The following is a 15,892-nucleotide window of genomic DNA, read 5'->3' on the forward strand; positions in this document are numbered from 1 at the left end:
CAGGTCCTCTTCTGGCCTCAGCTGTCGGTGCCATATTAATATTATTGAGTCACATGAGGCCCCTATAACTGAAGAAAAATGCTAGTTTAAAATGTAATAGTTGAGGTCTTAGATGAAGTGATCTAATGACATACAGGAATCAAATTCCACCATGAGAGCTCCGCTCTGCTGCTAAAATAGGCCTCGAGTTCGTGTGATTTCAAATTGGAAGGAAGTGTGATTTGCCTAGGCGTGTGTTTATGTGTAAACACTGCTCATAATTCTGTCTGTCGACTTCCTCCCTACAGTGTATATCCCCTGGAATAGTGGAGACTGAGTTTGCCTTCCGGCATCACAACAGTGATCCGGAGAAAGCGGCTGCGGTGTACGAGAATATAAAAGTAAGTCGGCGTGCGAGCGCATGAGTTTCACCGAAAAAGTGAAAATACCAGGAGGAAAATAATAAGAGCTATATTATTAATAGTTGCTTTCTCTGTCTGCAGTGTTTGAAAGCGGAAGACATAGCCAGCGCAGTCACATATGTCCTCAGTGCTCCTCCTCATGTCCAGGTATCTCTCTCCCTCGGTCTCTCTCTCAACCCTTTATAATGCCTCTCCAATTCAATATCCCTTCGTCTGAAACCATGTACACTGTCCGCAATGCAGTTGAGCATAAATCTTTGTGATTGGTTTGTCAGATAGGAGACGTGCAGATGAGGCCGGTGGAGCAGGTGTCATAGCAGTGGAGTGGGGAAGCTGCGGGAGGAGCGGACAGGCGGCAGCCACAGTGACTCGACTCCTCGGCGACCTCTGCTGGGCAAGAAAAAACAAATCAACTACAGTTCTGGAGGGGCTGGAGTCTCGAGGAGGAGGCTGTGCGGGGGTGGGGGTGGGGGATTGGTCACGAAGGGCGGACATTCTCAACCACTACCAAAATACTACTGAACACAGCAAGCTGACCTCTGGTGTATCGTTCAGCCTTGTCAAGTACTAAGCTGACTGCAAACAAACAGTAGGAGTGAATGGAGCGAGAGTGTCGCTCCTATGTAGGTGGCCGTCTGCACGGCCGCCACTTCAGAGGGAAGAGAATGCCATTGATTGCACATGATGGTTTTGTGTTTTGTTTTTGTAGGTCATATTACATATCTTTTCCAAATGGAATGAAAAGAGTAATTGCTGTTTATAAGAATAATGATGATTATTGTTTTAATTTTTTATAAATATTTTGACTTTCGATTATAGATAGATGTGGTCTCACACACGCAACCCCTAACTGTAGATGATAACCATGTCCCAGTGTTGTAGTCAAACTCTGAGTCCGAGTCCTGGACACATTTTCAGGACTCCTGACTCGACTTGGACTTGAGCACTGATGACTTGGACTTGGAATCGAGCATTCATGCATTTAGACTTGGCAGTTGGAGACGATGACTCAGACTTCTTAGTTCATTGGTGATTTATTTTTATTGTAATAGGCCCTACTAATTGGCATAAGATATTCATAGCTTTATTAAAACTGTGACATTATTCAATTTCGTGCAAGGTAGCACATGTGTTCCACCTACATGTGGATTCACGTTCATGTTCAGTAACTCCTGACTTGGACTCAGGTAATGGGCACTCGACTTGGACTCTTCACTGGTGACTCAGACTTGGATTCTGACTCGGACTCAAACACTCGGGACTCGAGACTCGACTCAGACTCGAAATATAGTGACTTGACTACAACAACACTACAACACTGCCATGTCCTACTTACATTCTGCCATCCTTAATTATGCTTTAACAAAGGAACTACTAATTTGCCCGTGCAATTGCAGCTGTTCTGCTCTTTGGATTCGTTTGTGAGGGATTTAACAAAGGAAACACTGGCAACTTGTGTGGGGGACTTAACTAACGCGGTGCACATGTGTACCCTACAAGTGTGTACTTTTCACAATAAATAAACATTATTGCCCAGAAGTGAGTACTTGATTTATGTTGCTTTATTGTCTGTCCATCCTACCAACTAGACAGTTCTAGGCGGTTCATCATCTTGTGATTATAGAAAGAAAACACATGCTGTGGACTTTGTGACCATTTTTATTATACCTTAGATGACATGACATGAAAAAAAAAATAGCATGACCCATGCCACTTACCATGCCCATTTCTGACAACCACTTACATTTATCATTTTAATCAGCAATATATCATATTGCATTTGACCTAATAAATTAGTAGTTACCAGTAATTGGACCACAATCAATAATGTTTTCAGGAAAGTGCACGTATAAAAAAGAATTGCAACACTGAACTATAAGTGTTAAAATGGTGGCATTGTTTTGTCATTCATATAAAGTGTGAAATCAAATTTTTATAAATATACAGAATTGCATTAATTATACAGTCACATCAACAGATATGGCCAAAAGATGGCACTCTAGGAAAGCCCATGCAGAGCAGGAGGGCAGTGTTAAGTCTGTGAAACTCGGGTCCATCATGGCCTTGGAGCGCTCTAGCAACAGAAGCAATGTAGGTCAGATATTAAAGGTGCACACATCTGTGAAAAACAGATTAAAGATAGGGGGCCCTTAACATCTCACCCTTAGTGACAAATCTCCAAAACCACCAGTAGCAGAAATTCAACAAGATAGCAGCCTAATCAAAGCTGGCTCGTAAAAATAGACACTTGTAATGTTCAATGGCAGAAATGAGTTTGACAAATTTTCCCAATTAGGTAGTCTAGGCCTACATAATATGTTTTGTAGGCTACTTATGGTGAAATCTTAGCAGAAGTTTGGGATAGATTTGCCACTAAAGGCAAACAGTGAGAATTTGTGACAAAGTTCAACTTGTTAAAAAACATGGCACAAGTTACCTGCCGCAAACGTTTCGTACTGGCGCCAGTGCTGGGCGGATCAAAGTCAAACGCTGAGCCCTCACCTAGCGAGGCACAGAGGTATCAGAGGTTAGTCTGAATAGGAGCCTTCTCTGGTAGAGGGATGGTGGAGCTGATGACTGCTATGCCTGGATATATGTCTGCTCCTCCCCTCTCATAATAAGGCATCTTTGACATCTTATTGAGGGCATATGGTGTAATCGACAGCTTCAGTTTCTGTTGGAGAAATGCACCAATAATCCTCTTAAGACACAGTTGGTTTAACATGAAGATGGAAACATCCATTGCTGATGTTGTAATGTAATGTAATGTAATGTAACGTTAGTACTGACGCTGATGTTGTAGCATAAATAAGTGAAGCAATTGGTGAATGTCCATTACCTGTGTGAATGAGCCAGGTAGGACCCACATGGTGTGAATGGCACCCAGTGGAATCCAGATGATGGAGGCCAAGGCGATGACCCAGCCAATCCCCTGAGCCCAGGGAGGGAAGATGTACTCATCATAACGGGCTGGTTTGAACTGGATGACAGCAAAAATGAGGATTACCTGCCACAAAGAGAAGAGATGGTTATAGTGGGATGTCAGCTAAAATCATAACAATAAATCGTGGTTCTGCAAAAAGCCTGTGGACTCACAGTGATCAACAGAGGGGCAACTATTAGCCAACACACTCTGAAGAAGATGTTTGGCCTCTTTCCTGTCATTTCTTCTAGGTTGTCTGACAGTCGCTTCACACCTGTGGGAAAGTATTTGAGACGTGTCCTAACTTGACATATCAAGGAACATGCATGTTTTATTTGAATGTGGATTAAAGTATTGTGGCTATGAGAGTCAGATATTTCACACAGCGCTCAACATTGACTAGTGCAGTGCCCGTTCCCCTTCCCCCATTTACAAATCATGCTCTCCCACTCTTCACCGCCCCATCCTCCCTGTTTGCACTGCTCCCCCCAAATGGTTGAATTGCATGATTTAACATATTTTGGCACTGCATTTTCATTATATATATAATGAAAATGTATAACCTCCTCCACCATGTATTCAACACTGCACTTTCTCGGGTCCCCAGCAGTGCACCCGCCAAGTTTGAAGTCGATCGGACGAACGGTTCTCGAGTTAAATAATTTTTTGTGTTGCCAGTAGGTGGCGCTGTGACTATGTGTATGTCCGAATTGCATGAAATTCGGCACTGCACTGTTGGGTTTGGTCTGAGGTCTGAAATCGATCGTCCAAACGGTTCTCGAGATAAAGGCTTTTGTGTTGCCAGTAGGTGGCACTATGACTATGCGCATGTCCAAATTTCTAATTTCAAAGCACGCTCCCCGAGTTTGAAGTCGATCCGACAAACGATTCTTGACATATGTGAAGAACATACAGACAGATAGACAGACATAATCGCCTTTATTAGATAGATGCAGTGTTTCCTGCAGGATTCTTTTCAGCAGCGGTGGCCGAAGGCCCGGGCCTGGTGGAGTGGGGTGGGAGGTGGGACGGTGGTTAAGTGCGTGTCGTATGACGACACTGGCCTGGAGAATTGCACGGATTTACTTTTCTAGAACAGTTTGTGCTTTGAACCATTTATTTCTCTATAAAAGTGATGTTATATAATGTAATGTTTGTAGCATCTGTAACTCCATGCTGCTTTTCTTGGCTAGGTCCCCCCAAACATGTTATCTTATTTTGAAGCAGCGGTGTCCAGGATTTGGCAGAGGTGGGCCGCCGCTACTAAATGCATAGAGGAAACCCTGAGATGTGTCTAATTTTAGTTGTGAAGTGACATTACTCTCACCATAACACCAACAGGTGGCTATCACCTCAAAGAAAGCAAGGAACAGGATGGACACTATGGCAGTGTAATGGTCCATCAGCTGGAACACATAGATCCCCACCTGGACAGAGACACAGACTCTTTAGGACAGCAGGTAGTGAGTCTGAGGAACTTACAATTTGGTTACTCCAATTTCTCCACGGAGGAAATGTCTTGGATATTGGAACCCGTTACCGCATTAGAGCCTTTGTCATTTCCAGTTTACAGCTCCAGTAAATGATAACAGTGAAGCAGTCGACATCCATGTTCCTGCATTACATAGGGAATCCCCAGAAGAAGAGATCCATGTTCCTGCATTACATAGGGAATCCCCAGAAGAAGAGATCCATGTTCCTGCATTACATAGGGAATCCCCAGAAGAAGAGATCCATGTACCTGCATTACATATGGAATCCCCAGAAGAAATGCTGCTCCACAGACTCCAAGAACAAACAGCTCCTTCCGCTTGAAAAATGTCATCAGGCTTTGGTCAAATTCATCCATGAGACTGGTCACCATCACTTCAACCATAGAAAACTGCCAAAGACAAACACCAAAATAGTAACCTGACTCCGCCAGATGGGGCGGTATTGAGTTCACAATTTCACCATTGCTGGTGAATCACAATCACTGTTGCCTCACAGCAAGAAGGTTGTGGGTTCAAATCTCCGCCCCGGGCCTTTCTGTGTGGAGTTTGCATGTTCTCCCCTGTGTTTTTTGTGTTCCGGTTTTCTCCCACAGTCTAAAGATATGCTGTGGTTGTGGAGTATCGTAATGTAAAATGTGTAGTATGTTTATGATGTATGTAACCTATGTTGTGTGTAAACTGCACCATGGCCTCTACTGAGAGGATTAGAGAAGCGTGCCAGGGGAACTTGGCATTGATTTAGCTGACATTATATGGGGTAGGAGTCTGTCTGTGATACAACTCTGCTCACTTAATAGTAGACACCAGCTGATCCAATTTAAAGTCACTCATTGTCTTCACTATTCTAAGCATAAGTTGCATATGATCTTCCCCTCTGTCTGACCACTGTGTGACAGCTGTCAGAAGGCACACTATCGCATGACTTCTGGTTCTGCCCTTCACTGACGGGATTCTGGGCCAAAATATTTGACTGGTACTCTAAGGGACATTCACACCCAAAGCGCTTTTGGAGCTGCAAGTGTCTTTCTGCAATTCATTCTCTATGTAAGGACGCGCTAAACATGCTCCTCTTTTAATGAACACACCTGGCGTTTAGCGCTGGTGGCGTCTTTTGCTGGAGCACTATAGGCGTTTTTAAGCTGAAAAAAGTTGAACATTAGAGGAAAAGCGCGCTGCTCGTCTTTTCCACTCCTCCTACCTTTTCTCATCCCGAGGGATCCTCGACCTCCACTGCTGCCAGAATTGGCAATAATCTGGCTTTCATGTTGACTAGTGAACAACATCAAACAGACAAAACCAGCTGGCTACCGTCCATGTGGTCATTGTGCTGCTATCTGTACTGCACGCGACTGCAGGGGGAAACAAAACGGAGTACAAAAAAACCGCTCCGTGAGCTGTGTTTTGTGCACAATGGAAGCGCTCTCAACATGATTTTCATAGCGTTCTGACTGAAAAAATGCTTTTGGTGTGAATGTCCCCTAAGGCCTACAAAATAACCCTGCAGCCGGAGGCGGAACTCGCCATCTTCACTTCAGCTGCTCGGAGTCCACTCTGAACTTCCCTACAGCTGTGCAACAGTCTCTGACACGGGACGACTGTTGCCAAAAAACTCATTCTGAAGGAATGGAAGTCCCCCTCTTCACCTTCTTTTCAATTGTGGTTGAGGGACATGATCTCTGTTATATGGATGGAGAGACTCAGGTTCCTGAGGACCAACTCACTTTTTAAAAATCAACTATCTGGGACCTGTTTCTAGCCTACCTCAATGAGGTTAGAGGCAACGGATGACTCGCCCGGCTGGTTTCTCATGGACCCCTTGTGTGGGATCCCATGCAGAACATCTCTTACAAGCACATACAGCACCTTATGCGGCTGGTAGCACCACATTGTAATATTGAATGTAGATGATGTATGTATGCTTTTTCTTTCTTTGTATGCTTTTTCTTTTCTTTCTGTCCGAGCTTGTTCATTTTTTTTGTGTATTGTTCTGAGAAAAGTTAAAAATAAAATATTGAAGAAGAACAAAACCTATGTTGTGTGTAGATATATGATTAGTATATGACTGTGATGATGCTATGTAAAGCCCTTTGAGACATGCTTGTGTGATAAGGGGCTATATAAACTGAACTGAACTGAACTCTTCTGATGGCTAGTGTGTAATTCATGAGAGGTTTTTGCTGTGGATGAATACTGCATCTGTAATGCTGCTTTCCTGGTCCAGTACCTCGCTATCCAGCCCAAGGCAGAGCAGCATTAAGAAAAACATCACAGCCCAGAGCTGAGCCACTGGCATGGTGGCAAAGGCTTGTGGATAAATGACAAAAACCAGGCCTGGACCTAGATACACAAACACACAAGATGTTACTGTAGCATGATTCAGTGGTTGGAAAAGTAAATGGATAGTTCTTATTTTTGGAACCCTAGCCCTATTTGTTACTTACCATTACCAATGATGATGTTGATTGGTAGAGTTCTTCCTCAGCACAATCCATGCTGTTCCTCATATACTAGCTCCAGATAGTTAGCCACAAACTAATACAAGGTCAATAGGGTCACTTGTCTGTGCAAGCTGACCGAGGCTTACTGAAATTTGCGAGTACATTTCACTGAGCCTAAGCCAGCTTGCACAGACTTGTGGCTAACTATCTGGAGCTAGTATGAGGAACAGCATGGATTGTGCTGAGAAAGGAATCTACCAATCACATCATCATTGGTAAGTACTGTAGCAAATAGGGCCAGGGTTCCAAAAATCAGAACTATCCCTTTAAGGTACAGAAATGATGGTGCATATGTCTCCCTCTTTACTGTACATTCAAATTTGATCTTAGAAATGTGAATATTAATCTTGTTGTTTATGAACCTATGAACTTAAAGTGAAAGGTCCCAGCTGCACTGCACACATATGAATGTAGAGTACTACTGGGCTATATTAGCTGATGGAGGAGCCAAAAGTATTTGAGTGTGGCACACTGCATTACAATGTTCAATGACATTAGTCTAGATTTTTTAAAGGTAGGGATCTGAAGCCTCTTCATGTCCACTCCAATACCTGAGGCACATGCTATGAGCTTTAGCCAAACTCAATTCATTCCTACCACACAGAGGGGAAACCACCAACCAGTGCCTATAAAAACCAATGCCTACCTACAGTATACCAATACCAACACTACCAACAATTGACAAAGCAGGTAAGCTTTTGTTATTGTAAGCCAGGGGTGTCCAAACCTTTTGAATGGGGGCCAGATTAGATCATGTGAAATTACCTGGGGGCCAGCTGCTTCAAAGGATTTTGTTTACCATCTGAAAACATTAGTTCTGCCTACAAAGTTCCTACTTAGTACTTGTTTACAAACTGTATGATAGTGCTGTCATAGTTAGGTGAACAGAAAAAATGCAGTTATCTTGCTTGATTAACCAATTGTGTGGAGGGCCACATAAAGTATATTTTGATCAACAATTAAGCCATGGGCTGCTCAAAATACATCCGCGGGCCGCAACCGCAACTGGACTTTGGACATGCCTGCTGTAAGCACTGTAGAATCTGCAGAGTGAGTCCATGTTCAACTACAGTATGTTTAGAGAAAATTTGAAGACATGGCTGTGGGGAAAGTTTAACTTTCTCATATCTGTGTCTACATTGCACTACCCTGATTGCATATTTGCAGTATAACAGGTTAATGAGTACACCGTTTTCAAACGTGACGGTAAATTCCACTTAAACACAGCACTTGCTAGTTTGATTGGTTTGGCCTTCATTCACTCCACACATTGGCAACTACACTTCATTATACAGTATATAATTATGCCCGTGTACTATCCAAAATTAAAAGTGCATGTTGTTTTCATCAACTATCCCCAATTCTTGTTCAACTTGCCCATGCATCAACCTACTCTATGTTTGACTTGTAATAATTTTGAAACTGCTGTTTCCATATTGATTTCAATAGCTGCAAGCCTGCAAATATGCTACAGTTGACTGAGGCACCTCCTACTCCAACAACAAAACACTCATGCTTCTCCCATCATCAGTTAAGAACCACTTAACATGTGAATGATCCGTCATAGACTCATCAAAACAATAGTCAGAGCAAAATAAAATAAAGCTTCTTTGAACTGATTTACGAATACAGAAGCACATTACGAATACATACAACTACATACTACAAATCCACACACATTTTGTTAACAACATATAGATAATGCAAGACTTTGTTTATTATCTTACCATCCACAGCCAGTGCGCTGACAGGAATGCCCTGTAGATGAGACATGTATCCAAAGGCAGAGAAAATGACAAACCCTGCCAGGATGCTGGTTAATGAGTTGATGATGGATATGGCCAGGGTGTCCCTGTGGGTTGAGAAGATGCTCTTTAGATCACCTGTTCTTTGCCCACAGAGTTACTGTTGATCGTTTCTGGCTTACTTGAGAACGTTGTTGTTGAAGGAGTTGTAGCTGGACATGGCCATGAGGGAGCCGAACCCAATCCCAATGGAGTTGAAGATCTGAGCTGCAGCATTGACCCACACCTGCAACACAGAGGAGCATCCGAATACACCAACCAGTGTGTGTCAATACCATCACTATACCAATACTAATACTAATACTAATACTAATATTAACTAGCGGAATACCTGTCTGTATCTTATTCTGATACCCCTTGGAGCACACAATCATTGGCCATTTAGTCAGCCCTCGCTCACAGAGTTGGCATGCAGCCTCTCCTCTCTATCCCCAGGCTTTTCATAGTCCACTTCCCTGGCTGATTCCAAGTCCACTCTGGACTCTGGAAGAACAAGCAATTGAGGCGACCAATCAAATGAGTTCGGGCGGGATTTTGTTGACTCATTTTGGCCTCTAAAATGAGGGCAGTGGTGCCTAAAGGTTCGAGAAGCGAGCGTGAACAGGGCACTCCTGAAAAAGAGAACATTAATTTGGTCTCAGTGAGACTCCCCCTGTATAAATGAAGTTAAAAAAAAATCTTTTTTTCCCCCATTTAGTCAGTCCTAATTACGTAATTCAAAAATCCAGGTCCGTTAGGTCACTTGCAGCGGTGCTCTTTACACTCCCTGAAAGATTCAGCGCGATCGTACATAAAATGGCATAGCTGTGGCCGCACGCACACACACACACACACACACACACACACACACACACACACACACACACACACACACACACACACACACACACACACACACACACACACACACACACACACACAGCATTCTTATTATAGGATACCTACCAATATTCAAACCAATTCCAAAACCAATACCTATACTACTAATGCTAATACTAAATTATAAGACTAATACCAATGCCAGCTATACCAATACCAATATCAACACTAATACTAATACTGTTGTTTTTTATATGAATACCTACCAGTACATTGACACCTATACCTGTACCTGTACGGTACAGTACCAGTCTGGGCAGCATTGCCATTACTAATACATACCACTATATACAGTATGTACAACTCACAATATAAAAGCAGCGAACTCAAACTGACCACAAGACGCTGCCCTCCCATGACTATCAAGTCAGAGTGACTGAGCCAATATTTTCTTGTCCAGTTTTTCCAGCAGCCATTTCTCTTTACTGCATTACATTCCTCTCCACATTTTGTTCCTGTCTTACCTCCACGCTGAGGAGCTTGTCCCATTCTGGCACGATGAAGAAGGTTATCCCCTCTAAAGCTCCAGGAAGCTGCACGTTGTTGATCAGCAGAGCAAGCAGGATAACATATGGGAACAGAGCTGTGAAGTACACAACCTGCAGACACACACAAGTTAATATAATGATGGCTTGTTGTTCACTCTATGTGTGTATTTCTCTCTCTCTCTCTCTCTCTCTCTCTCTCTCCTCTCATCTCTCTCTCTCTCTCCTCTCATCTCTCTCTCTCCTCTCATCTCTCTCTCTCTCTCTCCTCTCATCTCTCATCTCTCACCTTGCCTGTTGATTTGACCCCCTTGAAGATGCAGAGGTAAGTGAGGATCCATGCCAGCAGGAGAATAAGGGAAAGCTCCCACCGTATGACTCCTGGCTCCTCCACTCCCCCTGACCGATCCAGCACCTTATAACTACAACAAACCACAGTGTTGGGCTGGGCAAACATCACAGATACAGTCTGTATAGTCTAACCCTAACCCTAACCCTTTTCTATAAAGTGTATCATATAAATCTGAAACATCTGAATGCCCTTTCCATCTTGTATGATTTTTCGATCTAGGAAAAAAAATCCTCAGAATATACTTTTTGATTAAATTCACTCTGCTCTAAACACATCTTTTTAAATCATGACATTCTAATTCTGCTGCACAAATTATCACACTACACCTTTTGTGGGCCAACCTACAGATGGTTCCCAATTACTTTCTTGACAGAATATGTGGTTGCAAATAGATGGACATCAGAGGGGGGGCGGTAATAACGTGTGATGTCCCACAGGGTTCCATTTTTAATCCATTATTGTTTTTGATCTACATTAATGACCTAGATTTGTAAATGATATGTACAACTCTCAGAATAGGTGTTGTTCAGTAATCTCTACACAGTTAATATTAAGCAGGTGCAAATGGTTTATCAGATTAGGTGTTCAATTGGTATGGCTTTAAGTTAAGTGAGAAATCAAGTGAACAATTGCCTTTAAGCAACCATTCAGTAGCTGTGCTATTTGTTGACACCCGACAGCCAACTAAAATGTATCAAACAGTAACTTGCCTGGCATGTGGCCAAATAGTGCTATACTAAACTTCTATTAATCATTCAGAATTTACAGATTGACAGAGCAACTTTATCCCATATAACTTCAACTGCCTGTAGCCTAATGTTATTTAACTTGTCTTTTTCAATAGCTCTAAACTTTTTTTTTTAAACCATGGTCTAATTTGATTTCCTCTTCACCATTTAACCCACCAATAACCACTGTGGAATAACCAGAGACCTTTAATAGTCCGGAAAACATCGATGCTAACACTTCTGGGTTCTTCACTGTTTCTGCCTATGGGATTTTTGAATGGGTTTTTGGCGCGATGCTTCAAATGAGGTCTGTGGTTAACGCAAGCTTATTCAAACGCAAACCAGTGTTCAGCAGGATAATCTTCACACATGAGGACCACTTTTATGAGTTTTGAAGCTTTTACGTGCCGTTAAAAGGGAGGCTAGCTAGCAAATGGCTAAATGAGACTACACTGTTGAGTCGACATCATCATAACGTCATCACTTCAAAGGATGAACACGGAAATTCTCTTTCCCTCACCTGGTTCAGGCCGGGGTAATCAGTGCACAGCAGCGCACACATCAACACACTACAGGTTGAATTTGGCTGTGGTGACGTGACGTGGAAGCCTATGCAACACTGTGTGTAGTTCTGGAATAGCTTAATTAGCATGAGCTTTTTACTTCTAGGGCTCGCATTTATGCTCCAAAACTCATGAAAGTGGTCCTCATGTGTGAAGATTATCTCGCTGAACACAGGTTCGCGTTTGAATAAGCTTGCGTTGCATTATTTGAAGCATCGCGCCAAAAACCCATTCAAAAATCCCATAGGCAGAAACAGTGACGAACCCGGAAGTCCGGGACTTCCGCATTCCGACTACAAAAATACGTCATCCCTGCGGTACTCTACCCCAACTTGCAGTCACTTCCTGTATCTGTGCCATGGAGGTTTCACCACTGCCACGCCCCCTTAGGAGACTGGTCAGCCAATGAAGTTTCATACCATTGACAGACAGCCAATCACAAGCCAAGAACCACGCCCATTTAGGAGACCGGAGGAGTTGCATTTCTTACAATTGGCAGAGCCTGGAGTGTGGTGTCTCTAATATTAAAGGTCTCTGGTATAATACAAGTTCATGATGAGTCCACCCAATTCAAACACATGGGGTGTCAGTCAACATAAATATTTTCTTGGCCTTGTCACTCATCTCTCCCAGACAGTGAAACATACTCAAAGAACTCCTGGCTGGCCGTGGAAGAGTATGCGCTGTTGTTGGTAGCCTGCTTGGTGCAGTTAGGAGTGTTCCAGGTGTTGTTGCAACTCTGCCAGGGCAGCGGTGCCTGGAAGGAGCTGAACAGATAATATAGGCCCCAGGTAATGATGACATTGTAGTAGGTACACATGATGAAGGAGATGGCCACTGATGCCATGCCCACTCCTGGGGACAAACAACATCATGTCATGTCACTGTTTCCAGTGAGATAAAGGCACATGCTACAGTTTGGGACTTCTTTCAGTGATACTTCAAAAATATTGAACAATCCGCTTTATTATATTGGAAAGATTCAATCAGACCCATATTGGGATCCATGGTACCTTTGAGGAGTGGGCAGACATTAGCCAGAGCATGGACAGGCCCTCTCCTCATGTACTGGCCCAGAGTCAGCTCCATGTAGAGCAGAGGGATCCCCAACACCACCAGCATAAGTAGGTATGGCACCAGAAAGGCACCTAGCAAGAAATGATGACAACTCATGCACTTCCTGTTGGCACTTCTCAAAGGACGTTACAACTCTACTTGCTTTATGGCATCCTCTAATTTTTAACTTTTATGGAAGTCACCTGCCAACTCCTTTCTCATGTTAGCGACAGTTTGTAATCATCCGGTGAGCTATCCTTCCATGAAATGATTCCTACTTGTTCATTTCAGAATAGAGGGAGATAGCTATAACTATCAGTCACTTTTCATACAAAAAATACCTTTCATAGCAACTGCACATACAGAACTTGTGCCTAACACATAGGCTTTCATGTAGGCTAATAAATACCAATACCAAAACTTGTGATAGATCTACAGTAACATAATTAAAAAATAATAATCTAAGGCAACATTACCATAGAACAAAGATTACCATAGAACAAAGCATTTAAAATCATACTCTAATAACACATTATACTAACTTCTGGAACCAGAAATCTAAGACTGTTGTATTTGAACTGTGAATGTAAATCAATACAGCGAGTAATCTTTGATAGCTTGGTCTCTCACCTCCTCCACTCCTGTAACAGAGATAAGGGAACCTCCATACGTTGCCCAGACCCACAGCACAACCGATACCAGCCAAAGTGAACTCTATCTGCCGGCTCCATGTTGGTCTGCTGGGCTGTTGATCCATGTCTGCTCCCTGTGTCTCCTCTGCACTCTTCTGGGCCCAAACTCCATTGAAAGGTTGGTTAAAATTGTGACACAACCGTGTTTTATTATCCTTAATGATTAGCAGAGTAGAGCATGGCCCAGGATTCCCAGGATTTCTTGAGTTGATAACCATCATAAAACGTCTAGTTTTGGATAACAAAATTGCAGGGCTTGTAGAGAAACTTGGCATTTTACACTTTGAAAAGTTGATCTTCAAATCTAATATTATTTTCAACTATTTGGCCCTCTAGTGCAGACTGCAGTGGTTCTCAAAGTTGGGTCCGGGAACCCCCAGGGGTCATTGAGCAAAAAGGGGGATTCCCTATTTGTCATGTTTTTTGCTGACCTGCGATAGTGAGGTAGCTCTACATTCCCAGATGTCTGTGAGTGAGTGAGTGACTGGCTGACTGACTGACTGACTGACATGCAGCTGACTGAAATGTGGGAGAGATGCTGCAGCTGAGAGCAAGGGGTGGAGGGAGGAGGGGCGGTGCAAGCAGGGGGAGGATGGGGGTGCAAGGTGGATGCATTGACATATAAATATCGCTGGGTGACTACTTTCCTTGGAAAAGAGTTGGCAACACTGCAGGTCAGCTATAGGAGGGATCAGTGTTGGTAAACAAACAGCTTACTGGGGGCAACTTTATAATGGGATCATATGGAGCCAGCCTTGAGTGTCTCACTCTAGCCGGCTGTGCTATTTACTAATTTCACTTAATTTTAAAAACTGCTACAATTCACACAGCTTTAACACGACATACACATTATATATCAGACCCTTGAGCTACTTCTGCTCTCACTCAGAATGTCAAAATATAAGCGATGTGATGTCTAGTTTTTGAGATATTAACATTTGTTTGCGACAACTCATACTAATTAACTGCTGCAGGGTGCTGCATTTCCGGGTGTTTTTTTTGTTGTCACGCTGATTCGTCCTATACTAGGCTAGTTTTTTTTAAGCGTCTTGTTTGATTTGTTGTGTTTTCCTATTTGTTTTGGTGATTTGCACTTAGGCCACCATAACCTGGGACCTGAGTTTGTTGTTGGGTTTTTTTGGGGGAGGGGGGGGGGGGGGGGCATTTTGCCTTTATTGGATAGGACAGTAATTACAGACAGGGGTGGGGAGAGAGAGAGAATGACATGCCTGCAAAGGACCACGGGTCGGATTCTAACCCTGGTCAGCCACGCAAAGCCTTATAGGCCCTATGCGCTCTACCAGGTGAGCCAGGTCTGGCTAATGTTAATAATAATACATGATATTTATATTACGCTTTCCTAGGACTCAAAGACGTGTTAGGCTTGACTGAGGTCTTCACCGTTTTCTCCTCATCTCTCTCTTTTTTTTCTCTTTTTTTGATCTGCCTGCCCCTCATTAGCCTCATTAAACCCCGTAGTTATACTATAACTACACTCCTTGTACCCCGTAGTTATACTATAACTACACTCCTTGTACCCCGTAGTTATACTATAACTACACTCCTTAAACCCCGTAGTTATACTATAACTACACTCCTTAAACCCCGTAGTTATACTATAACTACACTCTTTAAACCCTGTAGTTATACTATAACTACACTCCTTGTACCCCATAGTTATACTATAACTACACTCCTTAAACCCCGTAGTTACCCTGTAAGTACAGTGTGGTACCCCGTAATTAGCCTATAAGTACAAAATTGGTCCCCTGCTTCAGAATACAGCCCAAGACCCCGTAGTTATACCATAAGTACAGATCTTGTTACCCTCTAGTTAAAGGAGGACTTACCCCCTAGATATGTATTAGAACAGTGATTTGAAAATACCTATGGAAAAAACCAAGAAATGACATATGCTCTTGTCTATACTGGACTCTTTGGCTGTGTTCGAGTCGAGATTCTTTTTCGGAAATCGACGCCATTACAGTTTGCCTACTGCCTCAAAAATAATTTATTT

General features: G+C 42.9%; 2 protein-coding genes across 2 annotated transcripts in view; one reads left to right on the forward strand and one right to left on the reverse strand.

Moving 5' to 3' along the window:
- The window catches only part of dhrs11a (dehydrogenase/reductase 11a), a 32,317-nt gene extending 31,495 nt beyond the window's left edge, over nt 1–822 (forward strand). The window contains exons 5-7 of the mRNA XM_083637395.1: nt 288–380; nt 483–548; nt 677–822. Coding sequence (XP_083493521.1) covers nt 288–380; nt 483–548; nt 677–718 — 201 coding nt within the window. The 3' untranslated portion in view covers nt 719–822. The remainder of the gene's footprint in view (nt 1–287; nt 381–482; nt 549–676) is intronic.
- Nucleotides 823–2,922: 2,100 nt separating this feature from the next.
- LOC310781783 (sodium-dependent dopamine transporter) lies at nt 2,923–13,940 on the reverse strand (the record flags this gene model as incomplete). The annotated part of the gene is made up of 12 exons (XM_083642414.1): nt 2,923–3,075; nt 3,241–3,408; nt 3,498–3,598; nt 4,652–4,751; nt 7,042–7,154; nt 9,043–9,167; nt 9,243–9,346; nt 10,464–10,598; nt 10,774–10,906; nt 12,775–12,982; nt 13,141–13,275; nt 13,814–13,940. The coding sequence occupies 12 exons, from the start codon at nt 13,938–13,940 to the stop codon at nt 2,923–2,925; spliced, it is 1,602 nt and encodes a 533-aa protein (XP_083498540.1).
- Between the last annotated feature and the right edge of the window lie 1,952 nt (nt 13,941–15,892).

The sequence above is a fragment of the Poromitra crassiceps genome (genome assembly GCF_964638095.1).
Source record: "Poromitra crassiceps genome assembly, chromosome: 1".
NCBI lineage: Eukaryota > Metazoa > Chordata > Actinopteri > Beryciformes > Melamphaidae > Poromitra > Poromitra crassiceps.